Source organism: Diorhabda carinulata, chromosome 6 (genome assembly GCF_026250575.1).
Source record: "Diorhabda carinulata isolate Delta chromosome 6, icDioCari1.1, whole genome shotgun sequence".
Classification (NCBI taxonomy): Eukaryota; Metazoa; Arthropoda; class Insecta; order Coleoptera; family Chrysomelidae; genus Diorhabda; species Diorhabda carinulata.
In genome coordinates, this window is record NC_079465.1 from 16,854,978 (window position 1) to 16,881,728 (window position 26,751).

General features: G+C 34.1%; 1 protein-coding gene across 6 annotated transcripts in view; it reads left to right on the forward strand.

Annotated features, from left to right (window-relative positions):
- Positions 1-26,751, forward strand: part of LOC130895717 (nucleosome-remodeling factor subunit NURF301) — a 74,110-nt gene that overhangs the window by 6,677 nt on the left and 40,682 nt on the right. For 2 of the 6 annotated variants that reach the window (XM_057803216.1, XM_057803211.1), the window contains exons 3-11: positions 223-3,242; positions 5,408-5,543; positions 15,402-15,622; positions 15,752-15,832; positions 18,225-18,497; positions 21,938-22,500; positions 22,733-23,035; positions 24,163-24,367; positions 24,468-24,691. In XM_057803216.1, coding sequence (XP_057659199.1) covers positions 223-3,242; positions 5,408-5,543; positions 15,402-15,622; positions 15,752-15,832; positions 18,225-18,497; positions 21,938-22,500; positions 22,733-23,035; positions 24,163-24,367; positions 24,468-24,691 — 5,026 coding nt within the window. The remainder of the gene's footprint in view (positions 1-222; positions 3,243-5,407; positions 5,544-15,401; positions 15,623-15,751; positions 15,833-18,224; positions 18,498-21,937; positions 22,501-22,732; positions 23,036-24,162; positions 24,368-24,467; positions 24,692-26,751) is intronic. The other 4 variants (XM_057803212.1, XM_057803213.1, XM_057803214.1 and 1 more) reach the window with 4 other exon arrangements.

A 26,751-nucleotide genomic window follows, 5' to 3' on the forward strand; every position in this document is an offset into this window, starting at 1 on the left:
TAAATTGTATTTATGACATGTAATAATATTTTGAATTTTTGGTTGTTTTCTTTTCAAATATCATCTTAGTAAAGTTCTTTTTTATGCTTAGTTTCTATTTTTACAAAACCATTTAGGAGCGACTATAGTGAAATGATTTAGTATATGAGCATAAAATGCTGGAATAGTATCGATAAAGCAAAATACTTAAATGTTAATTAATTATTGTTTGTTTTGATACAGAGAAAGTCAAGATGGAGAAGTCCACTATTACACCACAACGTTACAATTCAAAGAGCTCTTTAAAATTTTGGATTCCAAAGAGATGGAGAGTACGTTACATAGAGAATTGCAAGATTTCAGCAACGAAATTACAAGACAAATGGATCTTACAGAAAAGCTGACAAATCAGTACAAGGGGAATAAGAAAACATATCTTGATGCAGAAAATACTGCTATATTGAAGATGAATAAAGAAAAAGATGATAAAATGGAAGTGGAAAAACGTGAAAAAGAAAAACAAACTACAGATACTGCAGTTACAAAAATGCACGAAGAAGTTGAAACCACAGATGAGATACCGATGGTTGTAGAAAGTACTGAAATAGTCACCACTTCAGATTTAGATTCTGCAATGGATACCACAATTAATCATACAGAGACCATTAAAACAGATAAAGAATTCGATGATGAAGAAAATGATAAAACAAAGGAAGTTGTAACTAGGTCCAAATCTGGTGTTTTGACTCCGAGAACATTCAATATGGATGATTTAAGAAAGAAAAGTTTGGGACTTTTAAATAAAGACGAAATTGAAAGGGATGAATCTAGAATGACGAGGTTAAAATCAAGTCAAATTGCTAATGGAACATATCTATTCAAATTGGGAATGGAAAATTCATTCAAAATCTATGTTAATCAATTCACAACAAATGTTATCGCCCTAAATAAACCACAAAGAAATGAGGAAAGAGATAAGAAACGACATTTATCTCATAAATTCTCACTAACCCCTGCTTCAGAGTTCAAATGGACAGGTGCAGTTAGTGGAACTAAAACACTGCTTAGCAATACTTTAAGACACACAATTTTACAGCTAGAACAACAGATTCAGTCTCCTTTTATGCATCCAAATTGGCATTTACTTCGCAAACATTGGTTAAATTTAGTTTCCAATTGCCAACAACCAAAGGACTTTGCTAAGGTTTTAGTTGTATTGCAAGCTTGTATAAAACCTGTGGTGTTCGCTAATGTATGGCATGAACAGTTGGGTCATACTAAGTTAGCAAGAATTACTGCAACTGAAAGAGAAGAAAGAAAGAAAATAGAAAAACGCGAAAAGAAAGAACGAGAAGAGGAGGAAGAAAGAAATAGAATGATTATAAGCGGTTACGTGAAATATACCATTAGTTTTAAACATCAGTTGTGGAAGCAAAAGGGAGAAGAATATAGAATCCATGGCAGGTGGGGCTGGTTGTGGATTCGTACGCCAAGAAACTTTCAACACGTAGATTCTCGACAATTAGGTTTAGCTGTACCAAATAAAATTATGGTACAAATAAAAGACGGTGACAATGGTAGTAAAATGATGTCTTTGGATCCGACAGCACATAAATTCCTTATGACAGGGGACTTGACTGGTGAAGGTGTACCCTCATCTTTAAAGAGTATTGAAATTGTTCCTCCAGTTTCAAAATTTGTAGAAATAAACGTTAGCAAAGCTCTAACTTCACCCGGTCGGTTATTATATCCAAAAATAGCTAAAAGAACAAAATTGGACAATCTCCTAGCAAGAAGGATCCAATTAAAAACTATGGAAGAACAAAAAATATCCTTGATAAAACCAGAATATACGGCAAAGGAAGAAGAAATTGATGTCGAAAAAGAAGAAGAAGATAGCAGTGAATGTCTAGATAAACAGTTAAATAACATGATGTCTGGTAAAATAGCAATATCCAACAGTCAACAATCTACTCAACCCAATAGAGAAATATTGAATTCTATAGCGAAACGTATCAACATTTTAAGGACCCAGTACACAACCATCGGAAGATTAGCTAAAGATTTTCAATGTTATGTAAAAGGCTGTAATTCTGGAACTGCCGGTACCAGTTTGGATTCAACTTGTTACTCTCCTTTATGCATGCAACGACTTAGAGTGAGAAAAGATTTATTAGGTTTATTGAGAAAAGCAAATTTAGCTACTAACTCTTCAAACAAGTTGGTTACATTACCTCAAACAGGAAATGTAATTAAGAAACCTTCAATTTTAGAACAAACATTAAAAGCACCACTGCCAGTAGTTCAAAAAGAAAAAGATGTTCCCCCAACTAGGGAAACTATTTGTAAAGGACTAATAAATGCTTTGGATGCAGCTTTGAAAGTTGAAGAACCAAGTGACATTTATATCCCTTTAAATAAAGTTGAAGTTAAGAATGAAACAGATGATGAAGTGAAAAGTTCAGAAGAGTCTGTTACTACTACTTCCAAAGCAAATGCAATAGCAGTTGATGGTGTGGTGAAAAGTGTAGCTTCCTCTCAAGACTTCACAGATGTTGTTTCTGTAACAGCCTCATCCAGTGACGGACCTAGTCGTATAATACAAACCTTAAACGCGAAATCTACAGTTTATAGTGCTCAACAAAATCGAAGATTTTGTGCTTTTAGACTTGGTGTTAAGCGAGAGGAGAGAGCAGTTAAAACAGAACACGCAGAAGATGGTACTGAAAAAATTTATTCAGCTCAGAGTTCTGAAGGAAAGGTGATTTTAAGGAAAATATCCTTATTGGACAATAAGAGGAAAAATAAGCAAATAGTGAAATATCCAGCATGCTCATCTTTCAGAACAATGAAAATACACACATCTCTGTTGGTATTACCACCCTATGATACAAAAAAATTGGCTAGAAATGCAGGAAGAATTCACGTTTCTGGTTTTCATCATCTTGCTAAAGCAAACAATAGCGTTTGGCCTTACCCCTGTGCGAGACCTTTATTTAAGACCTGCTGGATATATAGAACAGTCAATTTGAAATCATTGGCATGTGCGGCTCTTCAATTAAAAATTCTGTGGGCTTGTTTAAGATGGGACGATATGCAAGTGAAACCACAAAATGCTGATGGGAAGCATCAGATTACTACAGAAACGGAAATTTTATCTTTGGAACTCCTAAAACATAGACATGTAGGACAATTTATGGGAAAGACACAATATTTACGACGAAAAGTAGTTATACCATTAGAGCTTCCAAAAACTGTAAGAGGTTTGTAAAAAACTATATATTTATTTTCTTATTCTAGATAAAAATGCTGCCTGTTATTGGATTTTCTAAGACATTTCCTTGTTAACTTAAAAATAAAAGAACAAATACATTTCCGTGTAATTTATGAGATTTCAACATTCTGCTCAAATCCATTCACAGATATATCTCTTAACTAATCTCTCCATTTTCCAGTGTCTTGAAACAAATGGAGTAGCTCTTTAAGCCAAACACATTTCAATCGATCAAAAAACTGTCGTCCATGATTTATGTCGAAACTCTATGATTGCCTGTCTCACACGGTCCTTTTCTAAAATCCAATTGACAACTATTTTATGAAGCATTGAATATTTTGATAAAGACTGGAGTTAAGTCGAAATGCCAATTTTTTAACAATCTCTTAAAAATTATTGAAAAAAAACTAATGTTAAATCAGAAGAGACCTAAAATCACGAACATTTAGATGCATTAATATTGAAATATTGATCATCAATTTTTATGTTTTCAAGTCTTGTTTAATGATGTTGAAGAATTATGGTTCATCTGCCATAGGGGATCTATATCCGATCTCAATGAAGGTCACTGCTTCAGTTATACTAATGAGCAATCAAAAATTTTCTTGGATAAATTTTTTTAAATCTTGATTATCTATCTCAATTTTCCCTTTTTCTGTTTTATTTTTGATGTTGATGACCTAAATGACCTTAGCATTCATGTAGTCTAAGGATTTATTTATGCTACTTTTTTGAAAATCTTTACTTATTTGTATATTTTGATGGGTGTGATTCTTAATTCTTTTGTCTTTATTAATCAATTTATTAATTCAAATGATTTAGTTTTTTTTGACTGTTGATTGATGTTGTCGAAAAGCCGATAAGCCTCAACATTCACTTGATCTAAAAACTGTTGTCCAGGATTTATCTCAAGTTTTATGGTGGTCCTTTTCCGAAACCCAATTGACATCACTATTTCGTGTAGCAATGAATATTGACATTGATATATTTTTTTAAATTTTGTATTGTTTGCATCTATTTTTCTGTTTTTAAGTCTTGTTTAATGTTTTCAAAAATCCATGTTCGCACTCAATGGAGATACATTTTTCTATATTGAATTATTTATCTCAATTTATCTGTTTTCTTTTTAATTTATGAACTGGATGGTCTCAACATTCATCTGGTCTAAGAACTCTGTGGTTATTGTCTGGGTCAATGTCCAATCTAAATGGAGTTCACTAGTTTAGCAATATTCTTCGATTTTTGTTAAACTGGAATTATTTATCTGGATTTCTTTTTTTGGTTTTTATTGATTTGGCAAAGAGCTGGTTGACGTTAACAAGCTTGGTTATTGTACATTTGAAAGGAGCCATATCAGAACTCAATGGAGGTCACTAGCTCAAGTATTCCAATGAGCGTAAACTATGTTTAGTCTACTTTTTTGAGGATCTTGAATTTTCAATCTGCATTTTTTTCTTTTGCAGTCTGAATTGATTTGATAGAAGAGTTGGTTGACCTCAATATTCATACGATTCAAAATTTCATGATTTGTGACAAACTCTCCGTATTATATGATCCGAACCCAATAAAAATCACTATTTTAATTGTACCAATGAGCATTAACGAAGTTTTTTCCTACTTTTTTGAGGATCTTTATATATTTCTATCGATTTGATTCCCAGCTCTTCTGTCTTCTTGAAATTAGGCTTTTACCATAGCCTTTTGTTTCATTATATCTAGGCATTGTTTATCATTCTTGTTGGTTAATTTTGAATAGATCTTTTATAATACAGTTTACAGGTTCATGTACAAATCTGGTGAATTATGGTATTCAATTTTTTTTGTTTCTTCTTCTTGGGCTTTGCCTACAGGAAGAATTTAGCTGTACGATCGGAAACTATGTTTGTTAACTACTCTTGATTTGTTACATGAATGACGGATACTTTAACCCAAAATATATACAGAATTTGCCTAAAAAAAGATTAGCTTTGTACTCTATCCACTACACTATGGAGACCTTCATAGTAAGACTACTGCTTAAAGTATATTTCTTTACCCACTAGTGAGTAAAATGAAGTTTTACACACTCGAAAGTGTGTCTAAAGTATGTACTTTACGCACGGTAGTAGAAAAATTATATATGGAATATTTGATACCAAAAAATGTTTGTTGTAGAGGTGACGTCGATAAGAAGCGGACTTCGAAAAAGAAAGCGACCAGAATCTCCACAAAACATGGACCCTCAAGTTACAGAAGAATGGGTAGATGAAGAGAAGCTGGAACTTTGGGAGATTAAACAATACGGAGAAAAGTGAGTCGTTTTCAATTTTTTTTGCACTCTTTGTAATTTTTAAATAAAAGAAAAACGTAAAAACTATTAATACAGTAATCAGAGGATTAATGATCTATCCATTTTTATGTTGTTTTATAACTCTTTTAAAAATACTTAAGATCTTATATATTAAAACGGGTCGAAGAAAATAATCTTGTTTGCTATGACTTGATATGAAAATAAGGAAGAACTTCAGAAGATAACTTCAATAGAAAAATTACCTCATAATGAAATGTTTTTAAAAAAACGATAAAATATACAATACACAGAAATAAATTTTTAATAATTTTTTTTGTCGCAAGTCTGTATTAACTACACTGGTTAGCAGTGGTTTCGTAGCTCTTAATATACTCATTTGGATACAAGAATAAGTCCGATAGTCTACTAAACTTGGCCAATAACCTCTTGACGAATGATGTGGATCAAACTCTTGCATTGTCTTTATTGGAGAGCTCATGATTCCTTACAGATTCTTTATCATTTCCAGTTTCAGTAATTCCACAAATACTTAAACGATGTTCATATTGAATCGAATTACTGAATTGTATTTGTATTTTGGAAAAGCTGCGTTGGTTTGGAAATTCAATGCGGGCCGTGTTTTACAACAGTATGTATGCATGGTCCAAAAACTGGTGGCTCCTTAGAACCAGTACAAAGGACGGCTCATTTATACGAGCTTAATCAATCATGCTGAGGGATAAATGGCGAAATTTCACGAGCAAAAGCAGGGACTTCTTCCCGAGGGTTTCTTGACAAACAGGGACCACGGAAAGCAGTACCCCCAAAGCATCATTTTTACCAATGTCGAAGCTTTTATTGGTGCTTTTGACAAGGCCCGGCACAAACACCGCATAGGTGCGGAGAAAAAAAAGGAGAAAGAAGGCCAAGGCTGCCTTAACGGCAACGGATTCTAAGGTTGCTATCTGCTAGGGACGATGGAATCTGCAGCTGGCCATAAGTCGTGTGGGGCAATCTAATATCTGCTTTACGGAAGAACAGCTGCGGGATGTCATTGGTGCGACGTTCCATCCAGCAGCGGAACCTATCCATCTTCGGCTAGTTAGGAGTCATATCCTGATTAGTTAAAAGGTTCAAGTCAAAGCGCCTCATCAGCGTTTTGTAATTATAAGTGGGAAAAAAGGAGTATCAGAAGGCTCTTGAGTCTACTATGAAGAGGACTCCAACTACCAAATCTGAGAGTAAGCCATGGAGACAGCAGAGCATCTAATCTTCGAAAGTTCTGCCAATTTCATAAAAAGTCTTCTCGATGGAGCGGTGTCAACATCTTGGGGAGTAGGAAACAAAAACCCCAGAGAACTATCCTCATTGTGGAGTCTACTTATTTTGTAATCAGACCAATGAGATGGCGGAATCTTGTATAGGTCCACACTGGCTGTAAAGTCAAGGCGAGTCTCCATACAATCTACATGAATACGAGATTTGTAAACTTTGTGTTATTGGTATTGTTGGTACATGATCTGAAATTTTCAACATGTTGCGGGATTAATTAGGAACGAATCACAACTCTAGTGGTGAATGGGGTAATTACATGAGCTGGTGACTGGGGTAATTACATGAGAAAACAAATTTGTTGTACCCGAATCAACAATTACCTCTGATTGTTGTAAGGGATATGATATTGATGAACCTGTCCCGCTTAAGGGTAAATACAGATATAATTTTGGGGAACCTCAAATGGTCGCACATACTTTGTACGTGAGGCTCTGCTAAATCGTGGTACCAAAAGTAACGGGGTATTTCCAGACGATTTGTAGACAGTTACTTGGCCAAATATATTTGGCTCCGCGGCTCCAGGGATCTTCTTTGCAATATTTTTAACTTTTTGACATGTTGTGGACTATAACAGTTCTATCTTTGCTTTTTGTATAATATATTTTTTATTATCGATGAAGAGCTTTTTTAATGATTTTTTTTGCCTCGACTAGTGACTGCTTATAACAGACTCGTGTCAAAAAAATTCATAACTTTTTTAAAATTTCTGTATAGTTGACTAATGCTGGTGAAAAATCTGTACGTTTTTCTTTCTGGTCAGTGCTGTAGAAATTATTAATTCATACTACAAAAAATCAAACTAATTTTTAATGTTGAAATATTGATTTTTTTCTTACTTTCTGTTGTATAATGAATTTATTATACTTGAAAATCAATAAATCTGGAAGTGATTTTAATAATTTTGTAGCCTGATGTAATGTTTGTTTGGGATCTGGTGTTTTCATTAGGACTAGGGATACTGATACATCTAATACTGATATTTCATTTGTTTTCTATGAAATATATTGCTTTTAATTTTTATTTAATAATTAATATTAAAGATAATAAATTATACCAAAAGTTTCTAAAAACTTGATTAATAATTATGATTCTTGCATGGAATCTTCTTCTTTCTTACATAATAAGTCTATCGCCTCTTCTGTCTTTGATATCTTTCCTCATTGTGGCTCTAGGTGGTCATTGCACCTCTTTCATGAACGACATGTAATCTGTGTCCCAATTGGAGATTTTTATCCCATGCTATTTTAACTAGTGTATCGTCAGTCATTTGACTTATATTTTCATTCTCATTCTAGTGTTTTCCCAGAGATCCATCTGAGAATTTTCATCTCTGTGGTGTCCAAGAGCTGTTTGGGTTTTGATGTATCTGGACTTGTTCCTGATGTATATGTATAGGTCATTATAAATCTGATTTTTGCTTTCTAAATGAGTGTCTTTGCTCCGCCGTACAACATCCCGCGACCTTATTTCCTGTAACTAGTTTTCCTCTTATCTTGTTTCTACGTCCCATAACTGGTTATGTAAATTCCAAAGTAGTTTAATTTCATACTTTGTTGTATTATTTGATAATTTTAATCTACATCTAATGGGCTCATAGTTCAAAGTTGTGGGCGGCCAGGGAGCTGTTGAGCACCCACGTTACCAGAGGCTGATGTCCTTTGAGAAGCCAATCAGGCACTTTGGCTTGAACCCTTTGATGTCGTTAGACAGGTTGTGTTTAAACCGCACTTGAGTGAATGCAAGGCACTAGCTGATGTTTTGTCCTCCTCCATGCATCAACTGCATTCCGGATCGTCCGTGATGCTCATGGTGTGGAGATGGTGTCTTAGATGTCAGTGTCCGATTAGAAGTAGTCACTAGTCTGATTTCGCGCCTACTTAGCTGGAGCAGCTTCGCTTGTCTCATGCCAGGCGTCTCCATCTATTTCTGCTGAGCCCGCCTTGCGAGAAGCCTGTTGAGAGACGTAATGACAGCTCTTTTGGCCACTCCAAGGATGGGTTTTGGATCCATCGGTGGGTTCGCCGATCCCAGTCTGGTGAGTGAGTCCGCTTCGTCGTTGCCTTTGTTTCCCGATTGATCGGGCAACTAAACGAGTTGGATCTTGCAGCCATCGCTCACCAGATTCTGTAGGACTCTCTTGCACTCCAGCATTAACTTACAGCACACCTTTTCAGCTGTTATGGCTTGTATGGTAGCTCTACTGTTAGAGCAGATTGAGATTAGTGTGTTCCTGTGACATCTTCTAATGGACTCTTTTGATGTTATCATGCATATGGTTTATATTCAATTTTCATATACTATTTTCCTGTGACATTCAAGTAATTTGATCTTTGAAGATCATCTTCATTTTCGGCACTTATTATGGCGTCGTTGACATACCACCGGATTTCTCCGTCAGCCATTCCATATCCTTTTCCTCGCCGCACCTTTTTTGTGATTCGAATTCTGTTCTGAAAATCTTCATGTTGAGCTTTTTATTTTTTTATGGATAATAATGGGCATTGTTAAAACTCCAGTCCAATGTTGCAAACTCTTTTTGATTCCATATAATTCCCCCTACTACCTAACCTAACCACTTTTTGTTTTCTTATGTATCCATAATATTAAGTTATTTGGAATTAAAACGTTCAAGCATACTACCCTTTATTCAATTCAAAGCTAAGAAAAGTTTACATGCAACGCAATTAGAACTACTTCTGAAATCACGTGGTTATCACGTGCCAAGCAGCTGCACAAACTGAACGGATTTTCGTAAAGTTAAAGACTTTTATCACATTCCCCATTACGAGTTGTGGATTTTATAAACTGACTGATAAGTTTGATAAACATCAAATAATTCATCATATTTACCAAATTCACTGGTAATTTTATATAAACACCGAGTTTATTACTTTTACCGTAACATATACAAGTTGTCCAAGTATTAGCATGTGACATTCTCCAATTTAAGTTTTCCCGTTATTTATATGAAAGAAATTTTTGGACTCGTTCAAATTAAAAAAAAAAATTAAACTGAATTAAATCCAAAATACACTAATATTTTATGTTAGTTGATAGAGAGTTATAATTAAATTTCATTTTCCTAGTTTTAAAATAAACAATATTCTAATTTATGTTATTTTTTTGGTATTATTATTAGATAATATCAGTATAGGCCCAGTTCTTTTCAATTTACTAACAGGTCTTTTGGAGACCCTGACATAATTGTTTTTTTTTTGTTCAAAGATTGATTCAGACTTTTTGAGAGCTGCTTCACAATTTCTTATAGAGGGTGATTGATTAATGTGTTAAAGTCCAATGCCTCCTTTGTCCTTTGAGATATTAATTTGAAAATTTGATTATAGCCATCGATATATTATTAGAATGATAGTACGTGATATTGGTTTGAACAGAACCGAGACAGTAAAAACAAGAACAACGCAACTACTGGCATACGCAGACGATGTAATAATCCTTTCAACATTGGATAACGAGCTAAAGGAAACCTGCAGAGCCTTCAAAGAAAAGGTGTGAATCTACGAGTCAACAAACATAATAAAGTTCATGATAATGGCAACACCACAATGAAAAAGAGCAATGAAAAGTTTGTCAATACAACTGAACGAAGTAAAGGCATTGAGCTTAGAACAAGTTCAAAGTTATATATATTTTGGGGCGGTTATCAAGGACGAAAGTGACGAGGGAGAAAATCTGGAAGCGAGGATGACTAAGGGAAATAAACAGTTGGCAATAATAGGATCCAAAATAATCTGCAGAAAGGCGACAATAATAAGACCAACAGTGAGCTACGAAGGCGAAATGTGAATTCTTTACAAAGCAGAAGAAGAGAAGTTATACTAGGATACTAGGCGATAAAAAGGAGGGAGATTTATGGGTGAGGAGAAAAAATAAATATTTGGAGAAGCAGAACTAAGCAAAATAATAAGATCCAAAAGAATAGAGTGACTGGGTGACATAAAGATAATGCCAGATTTTAGAGAAACCAAAAAATGATTGTCATAAAACAAGGAGGAACAAGAAAAAAAGAAGACCAAAGAAAAGATGGTACGCAGAGGTGATGGAAGACCTTAGAGAGAGAGAGAGAGAGAGAGAGGAATTCAGGACTGGAAAACGGAAGCAAAAAATAGGAAAGGGAATCACTTCCATGGTATGGGCCTAAAAGGCCTGCGTGAAGCACCTGTATAAATATTGTCTTCACATTAAAAAATTATTTACGGGGTATTCCAGAATGCTGTGCCATATCAAAGTTACAATGAAACATTCGAATCATTCCTTATACCTAAAATTACTACAGTTGGCACTCAAGAACCAAAAAACGTCGGATTATCAAATATTGTATTTCTTTGAACTATTTTAGCCGTGTACATACTCAAGAAAAATCTACCATCTTTCATTATCAACACCTTGACTATAAAAAACTGAAAAACATACACACCTAATTAATTTTAACTGTATTTTTTTATTTTTTTGTGATGACTGCTAGTCATGGCTTCCTCTGGAAGAGATTTTAAAACCAAAATTTTGTTGCAATCAAGTTCTCACTCTTCATCCCAGCGTACTAAAACATTTGCATCTGATATAGCTTCGTCAGAGCTAACAGAAATTTTAGCATTCGGAAGTTCCTCTAATGTTTCATCTTCATTAGATATTATTTCTTTTACTATATCTTCGTCTGTAAAGTTGGCGTTCAAGTTATCTTCTATGATCTTCTGAAGATTTTGAAGGAGCGTTAATTTTATCGTAAAGTGTGTCATTTATAACTTCGTTGCTACCATGAGCATTTTCTTTTTCGTTATCATTTTGTGTGAGCATTGGATTTTATAACAAAATATTTTTCCAGGATTAATTTTTTTCAAAAGTGACGTGATGTCTGCGTCCTATCAACAAAAAAAAATTACCTCTATGTAGCCATTTTCCGTTTTAACTTTTGAGTCATTCATATCTGGATGTCCAGGAGCGTGATCTAGCAGTAAAAGGGCTTTTATCGGTTCATCGAGTGCTTATTTACGGCAGGCACAACGAGATTTAAAAACATTGAACACTTCTTGTATTACCCACGCCCGCCTCTGATCCTTATAAACAACTGGAAGGTGGATTTTATTTGTCAATGTAATATCGATGCCGTGCTTCGATTCAAAATAGGCTTCAGTTTCAGTAATTGCTTCTTCTTTTGAGCTGAATTTCCTACCAGCGAATATTTTTTCGAAATCAGCGAATAACCAGTAGTCACTGGGGGCCATATCTGGACTATACGCTGGGTGATAAAGCAATTCGAGGTGTAATTCGTTCAATTTAACGTGTCCAACGACTTTTTAATCGTTGCATTTTGTATTCAAAGGATCTAAAAACTTTTTTTGATGGAGCAGAGTCCAGATAACAATTTTGAAGCCATTGCTGTGCTTGTGAAGTTCTATCAAGAAACAATGATAAATCAACACACGAAATTGTTTTGAATCTATCGTTTTGAAAATAACTGTCACTTTTTTCTGACTAATCGAAAAGTCATGAAACGTTATAAACGTCATATAGATTTGACAATGGCAGCGCCATCAGTATGTCAGTCACACGACTTATTTAGTGTTGTTATACTAAGTGGAACTTCTTTCAATAAAAGAGGTAATTGATAATACCTCACCACACATTCAACGACCATTTATTTTGACTTCATGTCATTATATGATATGGATTAGTTGATGAATAATAGTGAACGTTTTGCCTGTGGATACAACCATTTTCATTAAAGTGGCTTCTTCTCAAAATAGAGTATATTCGACTAACTTTTTGTGAATCCCACCTACACCTTCTTTCAAAATCATCTTCAATTGATTCTTGTTGCAAGTAAAAGTGCTTAGGGTGCATTTGCTTCTCACACTTGTGTGTGGGTTCTCATTAACTGCCAGCAAAAAATGAATTCCATTTTTTTTGTTTTTAATCGTCATGCTTTTCATAATTAACCGAACCCGTGCTATTGAACTGCCCCATCAATTTCTCCAAAGTTGCTTGAATAGGTTACCGCATTTCAGTGAAATTAATTTTTTTCCTAGTTCAAATTCAAGTTCAAAACAACAAAAAATGTACCAAAGTGCTAAGTCAAAAAATATCAAATTTTAACAAATAAATCACCCAGCTAACAATGAATTGTTTTGCAAAGAAAAAATATCTCAAGAACTAATAATTTTAGGTATAGGGAATGCGCGATATAAAAGGAGTATGTTGGTAGTACTTTTCGATACTGACTTAAAATACAGGGTGATTCATTTAAAAAAATTGAGAGAAGTATTAGTATTTTTAATTTTATCAGATTTTATGAATATTAACGAAATAAATAATTTTCCGGAATTTTAAGTACTATTCAAATGCTTTAGTGGCAACAGAACTTCATTATTTAATTTTTCTTACATTGCACAGGGTATTGAACCTGTTATGATTTTTATAGGAAATTTAAATACCTCGCAGAACACAATCACAACCCTATATTATTCTCATAGAGAATACTAGTATATTCCTAATATGCAATAAAATATAGGGTGTTTCGTTTAAAAAAAATTTGACTTTGATATAGCACAGAATTCTGATATACCCTGTAAATAATTTTAAAATATGAAGACTAACGATGGCTTTAATCCTTCAAAGTTACAAATTGATATCTCAATCAATCACTCTGTATATAAATATCTATTTTACACATATTATATACTGTTTGTCCTACGAATCAATCTCTTAACATATATTCGATTTTCTATATTTCATTTTTTTTTATTACAATCTATGGACTTGACATAACCTTTATATACAGTTTAATCTTCGTAACCAAAGATTAACATTTCTAATATTCCATTTTATATTGAAGCAAGTTTCTAATATTATGAGACTAACAGTATTTCGTGGGACATACAGTAAACATGCACTTGCACCTGTAAAAAGGTAGATACTCCTGCAATTTACCCTTGGTAACTTTTTCCTTTTCGTAAAACGCAATATCAGCAGAACACATAATTGAAAGCAATTACTACTTGATAGCCCACTTCAATTGGAATTCTAAACTTGTTGAGTAGTTTTCCTGTTCCCTGTAACTTATCCTTTACCTGTGAAATTATCGAATATTCCGAAACTGTTCTGATTGTATGGCAAAAAAAAACTGAAATATTATAGAAAATCGGATTGGCTGTAAAATATTGATTTGAGAAAGAGCCAAAATTTAAGTACAAGACTATTTTCTATTCTCTACATTATTCCAGTAGGTCAAAAGCTTATCACAATTTTTGTTCTACAACAACAACAACAATTTGTATTGCATTGATTCACGATTGCGACAGTCATTGACAAACTACAACGGCAGAAGCATGTAAGCTTCGCTATCAGATTGCTCGAGGTACCAAACACCGTGATTTTTTCTCAAATAAAGTTACATGACAACGACCGGCCGCATATGACCTATCACACAATAGAAACAATCAACAGAGTGGGCTTTAAGGTCTTTGAACACCCTCCCTCATCTCATTCGCTGAGACTTCTATCTCTTTAGATCGCTCAAGGAAGCTTTGAGAGGTGCCTTAGATATAGTCAGAACATGATCAACCGAAAACCTTCTACCAGGAAGGCATACAGAAGGTTGTGGTTTGCTGGACCAAGTGCATTGTGAAAGTGGGAAAAAAATACCTGTTCTATACTTATCGTAGTTATAGAAGAAAAAGTAATCGTTGGATAAATGTATAAAACAGAATTTCATGTGTTGATTAACCATTGTTTTTTGGCCAAAAAATACTATTGAAACCGGGTCTTGACTTGATAAACATTATTTGGATTTTGCCCCAACAAAATCAACCGATGAAAAGAGGTTTGTTAAGTTTAAACGAGGAGAAATGTGTGCCGAGGACGATACAAGCAGTAGACACCTCAAAGAAGCTGCCACCCCGTTCAAAACATAAAAAGAGTGTACAAAATAATTTCGGATAACCGTAAAGTGAAGCTGATTGAGCTAACTGGGAACCTGAATATTTAGGCATTGGAGAGCTCTGTTCAAAACGCAAATTGATGATTCTGAGCAGTGCTTGGAGCAGAACAATTGGAACAAACCTATTATTTAATACAGGAGTGTCCCATCGATATTCAGTCGAATGGACTGCACGTAATGAACCGACTTTTCCCTCTTCTCAGATATTAAGAAGCAGTTCGAACGCACCAATAAAGAGGTTATGACATCGAAAATAGTTATGTCGCCTTCAAAGAAAAATATATGAAAAAATAAAATTAAATTTTATCAAAAAAAAAAAAGATTTTTCTCTGCGAACCTACAAACTTTACTGCCCACCTGTTATGTCCTTTGAAATACTTTACAACATTAATAAATTAAATCAGCAATTGGGTAGACCGAAGCATATACGTTCTCTTATTTGCTTTGTTACAATATATTTCCAAAATTTTACTCCCGCCTCCTATAGTTCTACAAACGAAAATACTAAAGACTTGTATATATTCCCCCAACCTACCTTATGCATGCTTTGTCCACTAACCGCTTGTGTTGTGTTATGATTTTAATCGCAGGATGGAAAAGGCTAATCAGCAAGTTATCACTAGGAGTAGAACTGGCAATCTTCCACCTTCGAAACCACTGATCGAAGCACCAGATATAAAAGTAGCTGTGAGCGGTAAAGCAACTGCAGAAGAAATCAAAGAGAAAATGGAACAACAACTCCGATTACAGAGGGCTGCACATCAACAGAAGAGGGCGCTCGATGTGAAAAATATGAGTCTTACCACGCAATGTAAGTATTTTATTCCAATATCACTAAATAATTCGTAAAGCATTTGATTTATATAAACTGATTGTGTTAATGATAATTTGTTAATTTCGTTTGTACTATAACTGAAGTAATGTTTGGTTTATTACAAAGCTTCCTCTGCTAGTACTACGGTAACAACCACAAAAGCATCAACTACAAGTAATGCGACATTGCAACCAATCCAACCCAAAGGTAGGTTACTTCTCGTTGATGATGTTTATTAAATGTGAATATTACTGTAGTAACTCGAACATAGCGTTGCATCATTAATGAATTTCCATTCAATATATGTTATAAAGTAGAACTGGTTCCAATTCAATCGTGATTTTGTAAATGTTCGGCTTAAGATACTGGCTCTTACTTACTTAATTTATTTATACTAGACACTAAAATAATTAACGTATCGCTACTTATATAATTATATATTCACTATTTTTTCAATTTATTTAAATTCACCGGTTACCAGGTACTATTTCGTTACGTTAACTATGACTTTGAATTAAATATTGACTCTAGCTGCTAAAATAGCACGAACTTATACCAGAAAAGAATTTCTAGATTTCTAGAAAGTAAAAAACAAATAAATAAAAAGGTTTTACTTGACATTGGTTCTAAAAACAACAAAAATAAATGAATATATTTGAACTAACGGGGAGGGGGTAAATTTATACACACTGTCTCTGACTTACTAAATTTATTTACACTAGACACCAAAATAATTAACTTATCGCTACTTATATAATTAAATCATTATTTTTTCAATTTATTTGATTTCACTGGTTACTATGTACTATTTCGTTATGTTAACTATGACTTTGAATTAAATACTGATTCTAGCTGCTAAAATAGCACGAATTTATACCAGAAATGAATTTTTAGGATTCTAGAAAGTAAAAAGATTTTCCTAGAAATTGGTTATTAAAACAACAAAAACAAATCGATATATTTAAACTAAACGGGGGAGGGTGAATTTATAGACACTATTCCCTACCAAGTTTATTTACACTAGATACTAAAATAATTAATTTAACGCTATTTATATAATTAAATATTCACTATTTACTTAATTTGAATTCAACGGTTACCATGCACTATGCAAGGATTCACAAGTCGTTGATACGATGGTTAAACTGAACGAATTACACTTCGAATTGCTTCCTCATCCACCATACAGTCCAGATTTGGCCCCCAGTGACTACTAGCTATTCGCTGATCTATCCGGTTAGAAATTCCGCTCAAAGGAAGAAGCAATTGCTGAAACTAAAGCCTATTTTGAGGCAAAAGACAAATACTTGTACCAGCATGACATTAAGAAATTGAGAAGCATTGGAATGATTGTATTGCTATTGAAGGAGATTACATTGATGAATTTTTATTTTTGGAAAATAAATTCATATTTTTCTTAGTTAATAAGTCATACGACTTATTGAGTGATGTGTTATGATAAATTATCAAAATGGTTTGAGCTAATAAAAGCGAGTTCCAATATACAGGGTGATTCATTAAGAATGTCCAATCTCTGAACTGTAGATTATAGACCTCAAATATAATGATTCGGCTTAACATGCCTTATGCAAATATTGCAAATAACTCAATAACCGATTGAGTTACACGAATGAAAGAAGAGTAACTTTTTTTTGTAGAATTTAACGCTTTTTTTATTTAGTATATTTTGAGGTCTAGAATCTACAGTTTAGAGATTGGACATTCTTAATGAATCACCCTGCATAAGATATTCATCGGAAAATTAACGAGCCAACCTTGATTTTTCTGCCTCAAAACTTCCAAGCGATCTTTGTGGGATATAGGCAACAGTAAGTCGTCACTAACTAGTTGCTGTGCGTAGTTACCGACTGAACGATTTAATTCGTGAGCTTGTTTACAATGTCTTTGTTTATGGTCCAGGAACAAAATGAATCTTCACTTTTTGAATCGTTAAAGTCGGAGCAATTAAAAGTCACAGATTTGTACAAGCATTGATCGTCTGCTTTTCCACTGCAATGATCCAGCGCATTAATTGAAACTTGATAAAGTACCAAGTCCCACAGCTTCTTCAGCATCTGTACAATCCCGACGTAGCTCCCTGCTCCATAATATGGAAACGCTGCTTGAAACTAATGCGATAATTGAACTGAAAGACATTTCAAAACTAGACTTACAGGATTGCTTCAGGAAGTCAAAATCGCTTGGAAATGTGTTATTGATCAAATAAGGCAAATATATATAAAAGTGGACTCGATAATTTTGAACAAACCTCATATATGAATTTATTAAGTATATTTCCGCATTTTACTCAATTTTTCTTTGCATTAGAGTACAGATTATTCGTTAAACTGTCAATATTTCTAAATTATCAGTTAGAAATTATTCTGCAGTATTTTTTAATTTTTTTTCAATTTATTGGTCATAATCATTGGTACATTTTTTCCTAAAGTTGTATATTTTATTTTATTTGATTTTCTGAGAAAATATTTACGCTTTTGGTACAGGTAAAACTAACTGCTTCTTTAAAAATTGATAAATAATGCGTTAATATCTAAATTAAAGTCTATTTCTAATATTATTAACATTTTTATTAATATAGTGGCCACGACGGTTGATGGACAGATGAAGATTGTCAAAAACGTTGTGGTGCCCAATCAAGCAGTAGTCAGCGGTAAAAATACTCTAACTTCGTTACTTACCTCGAACACTACTAAATTAGCCGGCAGAAGGATACTCATGACCAAAGGACCAGACGGTACTACCAGAGTTATAACCGGGACATCGAATATTCTACCTAAAAATCTGCCTACTACTCAACAGAGTTTGATTAAAACTTCGACAGGAACCCAACAAACTTTGAGTCAACAGCCAAGTTAGTACCATTATATTATAATCGATCGTAGTCCTCGAGGTTCTGATTTTTTATTACAAGTTACTTTGAAAGATCCTAATTAGAGCTGCCAGGAATTTTTCCATTATTACTCATATTTGCAGAGTGTGAGTGGTTAGATGAAGATAATTACATCTTTAAATTTTTTTTAAAAATCGTACCTGTTTGAATATGTGACTTTCTATGTCACATAAAAAAAATTTGCTGGTATTAAACTTTCGCAAAGAAAAGTAATTAGCAAAAAATTTGTACCTTCCATTCTCAAAGCCATTAGTGTTAGATTTGTCTATGTTGAGTTACTTTTTGGTAAAGAAAAAATATCAAACGAAAAAAATAAAAAAGGGTTATAATTAACAGTAACTTCGTCAAAATAATAATTTATTTATAATTGCTTATTCTTTAGTAAGCGCCATTTTGAGGTCCGATGTCGTTGCTGGTACACTATTTCTAGTCCAAACTTTTCACTTGGATCATCCCAAAAATGCTTGATAGGATTTAAATCCGATCTACGCACTAGCCAATCCATAACTGCAATAGCATTCTGTAACTACATTAGGATGCAGTTTTCGCCGATAAAACAGAGGTGATCCCCTAAAATTGCTCTTATGTATCAGTTCGCTGTTAATCCCCCCTCTCTACGGCCAGTTTCAATAAAAACCCACTCAGTTTTTGCTTCCATTGAAATGCTCGTTCAAACCAACCGGGAACTTGCGCGAATATTTCTTCATGTAATCTGTAGATTCGTCCACTTCCATCGCTACCATGCAGGCACACTCTGCTTTCATTTGAGAACTAACGAAACCTGTTCGTCAGTCCAATTGACGTGTTCTCTGGCACATCGTAGACGGGGCTGCTAGGTGATTGCTTGAGCAGCTTTATCACTCGTTGTTTCCATTTTCTTGTAGAATTCTTGTTTTATGTTAACGTTGATGTGTATCTGTCAACCATTGATGGCCAACCGATAGTGGTAGTTCATAAGAGAGATTAGTTGTATATATTTGGGTGGGATGAGGAAGTTTTTTATAGAGAGGAGGATTCATTGGAATTGGCCTTGATATAGGAGCTGCTCTTCTGCAGGGCTGGGGTTGTGGTTTTTGTTTGTGATTGAGGATTCATTGGAATTGGCCTTGATATAGGAGCTGCTCTTCTGCAGGGCTGGGGTTGTGGTTTTTGTTTGTGATTGCACTGCTCAAGCTGAAGAAATAAAAAAAAGAACAATCAAGCTGGTTTGACGAAAGAAGAAAAAAGAGGAAAGCTACAGATTAAAAATGGTTCTTTATGGTTTGGGGATATATTTTGTTTTTTATTTTTTGGATTATTTAATAGGAAAGCGGGTAACTTTTCTTGAAAATAAAATTTTAAATTCTGATAATCTTATTACACACAATTAAGAAAAGTCTATGAAATCAAAATTCATAATTTTTTGAATGTACGATTTTTTTCCAACTATCAGCATAATTTTTGTGTAAAATTTAAATAAGCTTGTTTTCAAGTTTTTTTTTTAATTTTCAAAATTAAAAAGAAGCCCCCCTATTCATTTCTTTCATCATCACTACCCAGAGACCATTTCAAAATATTTTTGACAGGTACATTTTATGGTACTACCACTAATAATGTGGAAAACTGAATGAGAAGGTGGTTCTAATTGCCTAGGAATCTCTTTAAAGTACCTCTGGTCACTCTTCCAGGTGGAGTCTCTCCATAATGGAAGAATCCTCGAAGCTTCGCTGATATTAGAGCAAATCTCTTTCGCCAGGCCAAATCATTAAAAGTAACTTATAATAAAAATTCAGAAACCACAGATTTTCCTTTGAGTACCAATTTTCTTGGAGTATTTATATAAAATGTGGCTATTAAGTAACGAGACTAGAGCTGCTACAGAAAAGTACGCATGCGTTCAAAGTTAGCGATTGCCAGCTGATTAGCTGAGGTCTACTTTTTCGAACGCGATCTCTACAGTGTCTGTGGTCAAATCAGTGTAGCCGTTGCTTTCGTTTGTATGGGGGCCGTGTTTTTGAACAAGTGTATAGCAATTAATGTTTATCGCGTACGAGGGTTTTTGAGTGAATCGTTTTCAAGGTGACCGAGATGATTCACGTTCGGCTAGCTCTTCCACGTTAAAAACAGATAAAAACATCGATTAATTCGGTAATTTTGTCGGCTGAGTATTCGGAAATTCGTGCTACAAGAATTGACAAAGGCAAAACTGGTGCCTAAAATCCTTACATTTGAACAACAAGAAGCTCGCAAAAATATTTGTCTAGATCCTTTGAATGCGATTCATAATTACTCTAATTATTAGAAAAGGTAATAACGTGTGACGAATCAAATCTGCATTGGAAGAAACAATATTTGAGTCTGTTGAAGCTGTGAAAGAAAAAGGACTCACTTCCTGAAGAAACCTTCAGAAAAAAACTTCCTGTCTTAAACAATGAAAGAACTTCCTTCACTGTTTCGAATAATGGAAGGTCTTCCTGTATTGTTCTGAACTATGGATAGACTTTCTGCACTGTTTCGAATAATGGAAGGACCTCCTGCACTGTTTCGAACAATGGAAGTACTTCCTGTACTGTTCCGAACAACAGAAGGACTTCCTGTACTGTTCCAAATAATGGAAGGACTTCCTTTTTTTGAATAATGGGAGGTCTTCTTGGTCTGTTTCGAATAATGGAAGGTCTTTCTGGACTGTTTCGAACAATGGCAGGACTTCCTGCACTGTTTCAAATAATGGAAGGACCTCATGCACTGCTTTAAATAATGGAAGGTTTTCCTGTACTGTTTCGAACAATGGAATATTCGCATGGAGCGATGTAGGGGCAGAGGAGGGGTATATATTGAAAGTGATATACTTAATATTAAAATATAATGTTTTTGTTAATAAATTTTCTCGATTTCAATTAAAATAGAGCTGAAACCATATGAAAGAGGTCTAAAAAGTAAGAAATTGAATAATGTGTCATATCACCAGTCTCATTATTTAATAGTCACACCACGTACAATTCAAATCATTTGATCTGATATATCCCAGAAAAAAAACGAAAAATTATAATTAAAGTGTGTTATCCCATTTTAATATATTTTGTAATTATTTATTAACTTGCCTATGTCATTTATTTATATTTATTCATAGTATTGCAACTAGAGTATGTCAGGCGTTAGATGAAGGTTCCGATCCCTCTTACCCTACCTATGTGTCTTTCCATTCTTCTCAATTCCTCTCTTTACCTCTAGTTCCTTTTTATTTGATTATTAATTTCTTTGTTAGTTTTTAATATAACTTACATTCTCTGTTCTTTTATTTTGAAATATGTACCAAATTTGAGGAGTGTATTCAACACGTATGCTTTTATGTACATATTTTATTTCTTATTTTCAAATTTTCGTACATATTTTGTTTAAACTCGGTACTTTTTTGTATGCAGCTACCTCAACTACGACTGTAGCAAATCAACAGACTCAGCAACAGTCGGTCGCCAAAGAAACACCACAACGCGTTCAAATAATGCGTACACCCGATGGTCGCATCACCGTCAAAGGTCTTTTGCCCGGTCAACAACTCGTACAATATCCGGATGGTAAGCTTCAGGTGCTTACTACTTCTCAATTGCAATCATCGGGGTTAACGCCTGCCAAAGCGCCTACGCAACCACAAACTGCAAAAGCTATTGTTAAACAGGCTATACAAACTTCTACAGGTACCAGAACGTTGATTCAAACAACTCCAGTGAAGCAAACGATTATCGGCCAGCAGCAAGTCCAAAATCAACAGTTGAATAAAATTCAACAATCTCCAGTTTCGCAACAGTCACCGCAACCTCAAATTCAGTCGCAACAGCAACAAGTTATTGTTAAACAACCAAGTCAACAGTTGGTGCAAAAAGTTGCCCCAGGAAATGTTGTATTAGGTGCCGGCGGACAAGTTATGCAACAACAGGTTCTTCTGAGCACAAATCAAGTTATAACTTCTAATCAAAATGGACAGCAGGTTAGTTTGGACTCATTTTTTATCAGTGTAATTATTATTGCTACACAATTTGTACAAGAAACGTTTGGACTTTTAGCACAAATCATTAATTCTGGTTCAAAACTTCAAAAAACAATTGGAAATCTACAGATAGATGAATCAATATATATAGAATATCTTAGCAGATAAACTTCCGCGCGATTTTCATATCGTACCGTATATTTTAACACTAATTTTTGTCATATACTTGCAGGTCATCACGAATCAAATAGTTGTCAACAATCAATCTCTAGCACAGCAGTTAGCATCCGGTAAGGTTCAAGTGGCTACTATTAATGGTCAGCAAGTTTTGATTCGACCAACTGGCAACAACCAAGCACAAGTTGTTGCACAATTGACTCCTGGTCCCATCGGTCAATCGTTACAAGTCCAAACTCCAGTTAAGCAAGTTATTAGATCATCCGAACCCCAACAGACTACGCCAGCTGTCCAACAAGCTCAGCAGCAATCGTCACCACAGTCTCTGCAACAAGCATTACAGAGTCCATCTAAAACGGTTAGTATTGACAACGAATGGTTAAAAGTCATTATAAAATGTTATCAATTATCTCCAAAACGTGTGGAAAAAATAAAAACCCATGGGAAACATTTTTTTAAAAATTGGGTTTAATGTTAAAAAAAGGAAGAACTGGAAAAGGTCTCTTCATATTATAATCACCCTCTAAAACGAAATTGCATCATTTTTTCTTTGGAGTAAAATAATTGTTGTACGATTAAACAACCTTTAACAAACAATTTGAAAATATAAACCAAATAAATGTACGGCGTGCGCGAAAAAAGTAATGAGATTGATTTACCAAAATTTTTATTCGCTTCAAACAATGTTATCTCCTTTAAATTATCCACTTTGGACAGCTATACTTCAGCAGATTGTTTTTTGGTAGCAGCATTAAAAGTCTTCAATTGGCTTTTAGCTGGTCCCTCTCAGTCCTATTAAATATTCTCCTGAGCTCCAAAGTAATATCTAAGACATGTTTCAAGTTCTGGAAAAGGAAAAAGTCACAAGGACTTGATTCAGTTGAATAGGAAGTTGAAGATCAACAGGGGTGCTTTTGGTTAAGACTGTTGGGCAAACAATTTCCTAGTGCGTTATAATACCTTTGACGATGAAAAAACAAATCAGCCAGATCATTATCTTTGATTTGCACATTCAACTTTTTTCTATGTAAGAATTTGCCGCATAGGTCTATTTCTAGTCTATACTGTGTAAAACTAAGGTATTTACATAGTTATGGATCAGTAATTTTATTGGATGGCATTAAAAAGCAAGACCTCACCTACATGGTGATCATTGACCTTAGAGCTACATGTTTTTTTTTATTGAAGAAAATTTTTTTTATGATAACAGTGCTTTTGACCATATAGAGGAAATGCTTGCTTTGTAGAGATCAAAATCTAAACCATATTGAAATATTAAATGCACTTAACATTAACGAAATAAAAGATTAGATTCAAATCAACCCTAGATGCAATAAAGGTGTAATTTTTTGGAGGAGGAAATATGTCTTATTAAAATGGGTTGCTTTTTATATTCAAATCCATTTTTGTTTATTAATGTTTGTCACGTTTTAATTCCACCTCTGTATATAGTAATTGTTCAAATTAATTGCAATATTTTTTTAGGTACAGGATAACCAAATCGATCAGGCAACGATGGACCAATTGATGATCGGTCAACCACAGGGTACCGTTATCAAATGTGTGACGGCTCAGGTTATACAAACTCAACAAGGACCGAGGATTGTACTGCAAGGTTTACAAGGAGCAGATTTCACTCCTCAACAGTTGACGGCTGTGCAACAGCAAGTAAAACAGCAATTACTCAAAGGTAATAACATTTTTAATTGCAATTGAAAGATTTCCACTATAGAAATTGTGCAAGTTGTGAGCTATAATTTATAATGTCTTTAAAATGATTCAATTTACAGCTCAAGCATCCACTGGTAAACAAGGTGTCCTTGGTCCAACAAAAATATATCTTGCCGTACAACCTAATACAAATCAAGAAACAAGTGAAGCGACGTCTACTAATCCTCCACCTCTTACGCCAGTACAACCTCAGTCTCAAATCTCTCAATCAGTTGTTACTCAACAAACTGTTAATCCATCTGTTGTAACGCCGAAGCAAACGCCTGTTAAACAGTTAAATCAGGTATGCAAATCACCTAAACAACCTAAAGTTATTGTGCAGCAATTAGATCCTTTGCTTTTTACTTGATTGTTCATGGCTTTTGGACAGGGCAGATATATAAACTGGTATATAGAGGCGTGTTTTTAAGGTAAACACTGTTCGACATGAAAAAAAGTACACATTCTCTTTTTAACGATATTACAGGCACCTGACGATTTGATCGTTATAAAGAGAGAGTATTAACGAAACCAATTTAAAAAATCCCGATTTTTTAATAAGACAAGGTGGAATAATAACATACAGTACATATTTTCAAGTACAATACTTATTAATGTTATTAATTAAGTAATGAGAGAAGTCTTTCCATATAGTTTGACATTTTCTCGTCTTCCATAGCACTAACTTTACTTTATTTTGTAACTGGAAAACATTCTCTATAGCCACTGGATCATCATTGTGGTAGGTGAAAAATTTGTGAAAGATTTTAACCGCCTCCAAGACCTTGGAACTAGTTCTAACTATATATTAAATTCCTCTATCACTATCTTCGTCTTTATTTACACGGACAGCATTGGACATGTCTTCATCTGATATTTCAGCTCTGGTAGCAACTGTTTCATAGACTGTTTCAAAATCCTGCAGCTTTTCAGATTCATAAACACTGGGAAGCTCTAACTGTCCAGCCTAAACTGCTAAAGGCAAGTTATAATCGTCATCTTCTATTGCCGCTTGGTCTTCTATCCTTTTAATCATTTGTACTACGTTTAAGATACTGGCCTGATAGTTCCTGATATGTTTCTACCATTTCCATTAAAACCACTTAATGCGAGGTTGTTTCTGTGACGTGAGGTCAAAAAAGCAGTTTTTCCTGTTTTTATTTATAATATTGATAAAGTAGAAATCATAATATAAACTTAAAAAAATACATTAATTTTTTAAAAAAATTAAAATTTCAACTTTGTATGATAAATCTTAAAACAATGTGTCAAACATAAACCCACGTTGCAGTCAGGGCAATAATACCGACTTTCACGCCAAATTTGTTTCCTGTTCTCATTTTGTTTACTGCAGCAGGTGGCACATTTTTTTGTTGGAGCCGATTTTTTTTGGTCCCTGAAATTGGCTCCAAGAAGTGACATTCTGTCAATCTTAATGAATTGCTCTTGCTTAGACGACCACCTTTTGATAAAATTGTGGTTCTTGGTACATTTCTACATATTCATCGATTAGTAGTAAGTGAAACTCTTAAGTGTTGGTGTCGATTTTTTTTGGTCCTTGGAATTGGTTCCAAGAAGTGACGTTCTGTCAATCTTAATGGATTGCTCTCGATTAGACGAACACCTTTTGGTGAAATTGTGGATCTTGGTACATTTCTACTTATTCATTGATTAGTAGTAAGTGAAGCTGTATGTTACTCGTAGAGCCCAATTGTTGAAGAGGAATTATCATCTTAGGGGGAATCATTATAAAGAGAAATTACTATATTTTCAAAAATAATTTAAACACTTTTAAGACCATACTTTATTCTACTTTTAAACATCTTTTCCTATTTCCCATAACAGGTCTATAACCTCTTCCTTCTTTGATATATTTCCTCATCCTGACTCCTTTCGCTTTTTTCTCGATCTATTAATTTTTCTCCCGACACCGTCCTGAGAATTTTCATTTCTTTTGAACATAATTCTCATTAAGGCAGTTATTGTATCGTTCTGCCACCTTTTGGAATTCCATCGTCAAATAAGATTGCCAATTGATTGGATAATGATCAATGCAGTAAGGTCGTTTTAACTTCATCATTATCGGTAATTCTTTGGACATGGTCTTATAATACAGTTTTTTCATTTAAAAATTGGAGTGTTCATGATATTCTTTGTATTTTTATATGTTAGACCAAATGATGAAGTACTTTTGGTTACACTCATTTAAATAAATCCACATTTATCCAATAATCGGAATGGTTCACACATCAAATAATCATCTTTATAATCATAGTCATCTTTTGGAGGCAATTTATCTTCAACAAGCAACAATTGTGTTTCTGGGAATAGTTCCTTGTAAATAAAATTTTTAAAAGAAAAGTT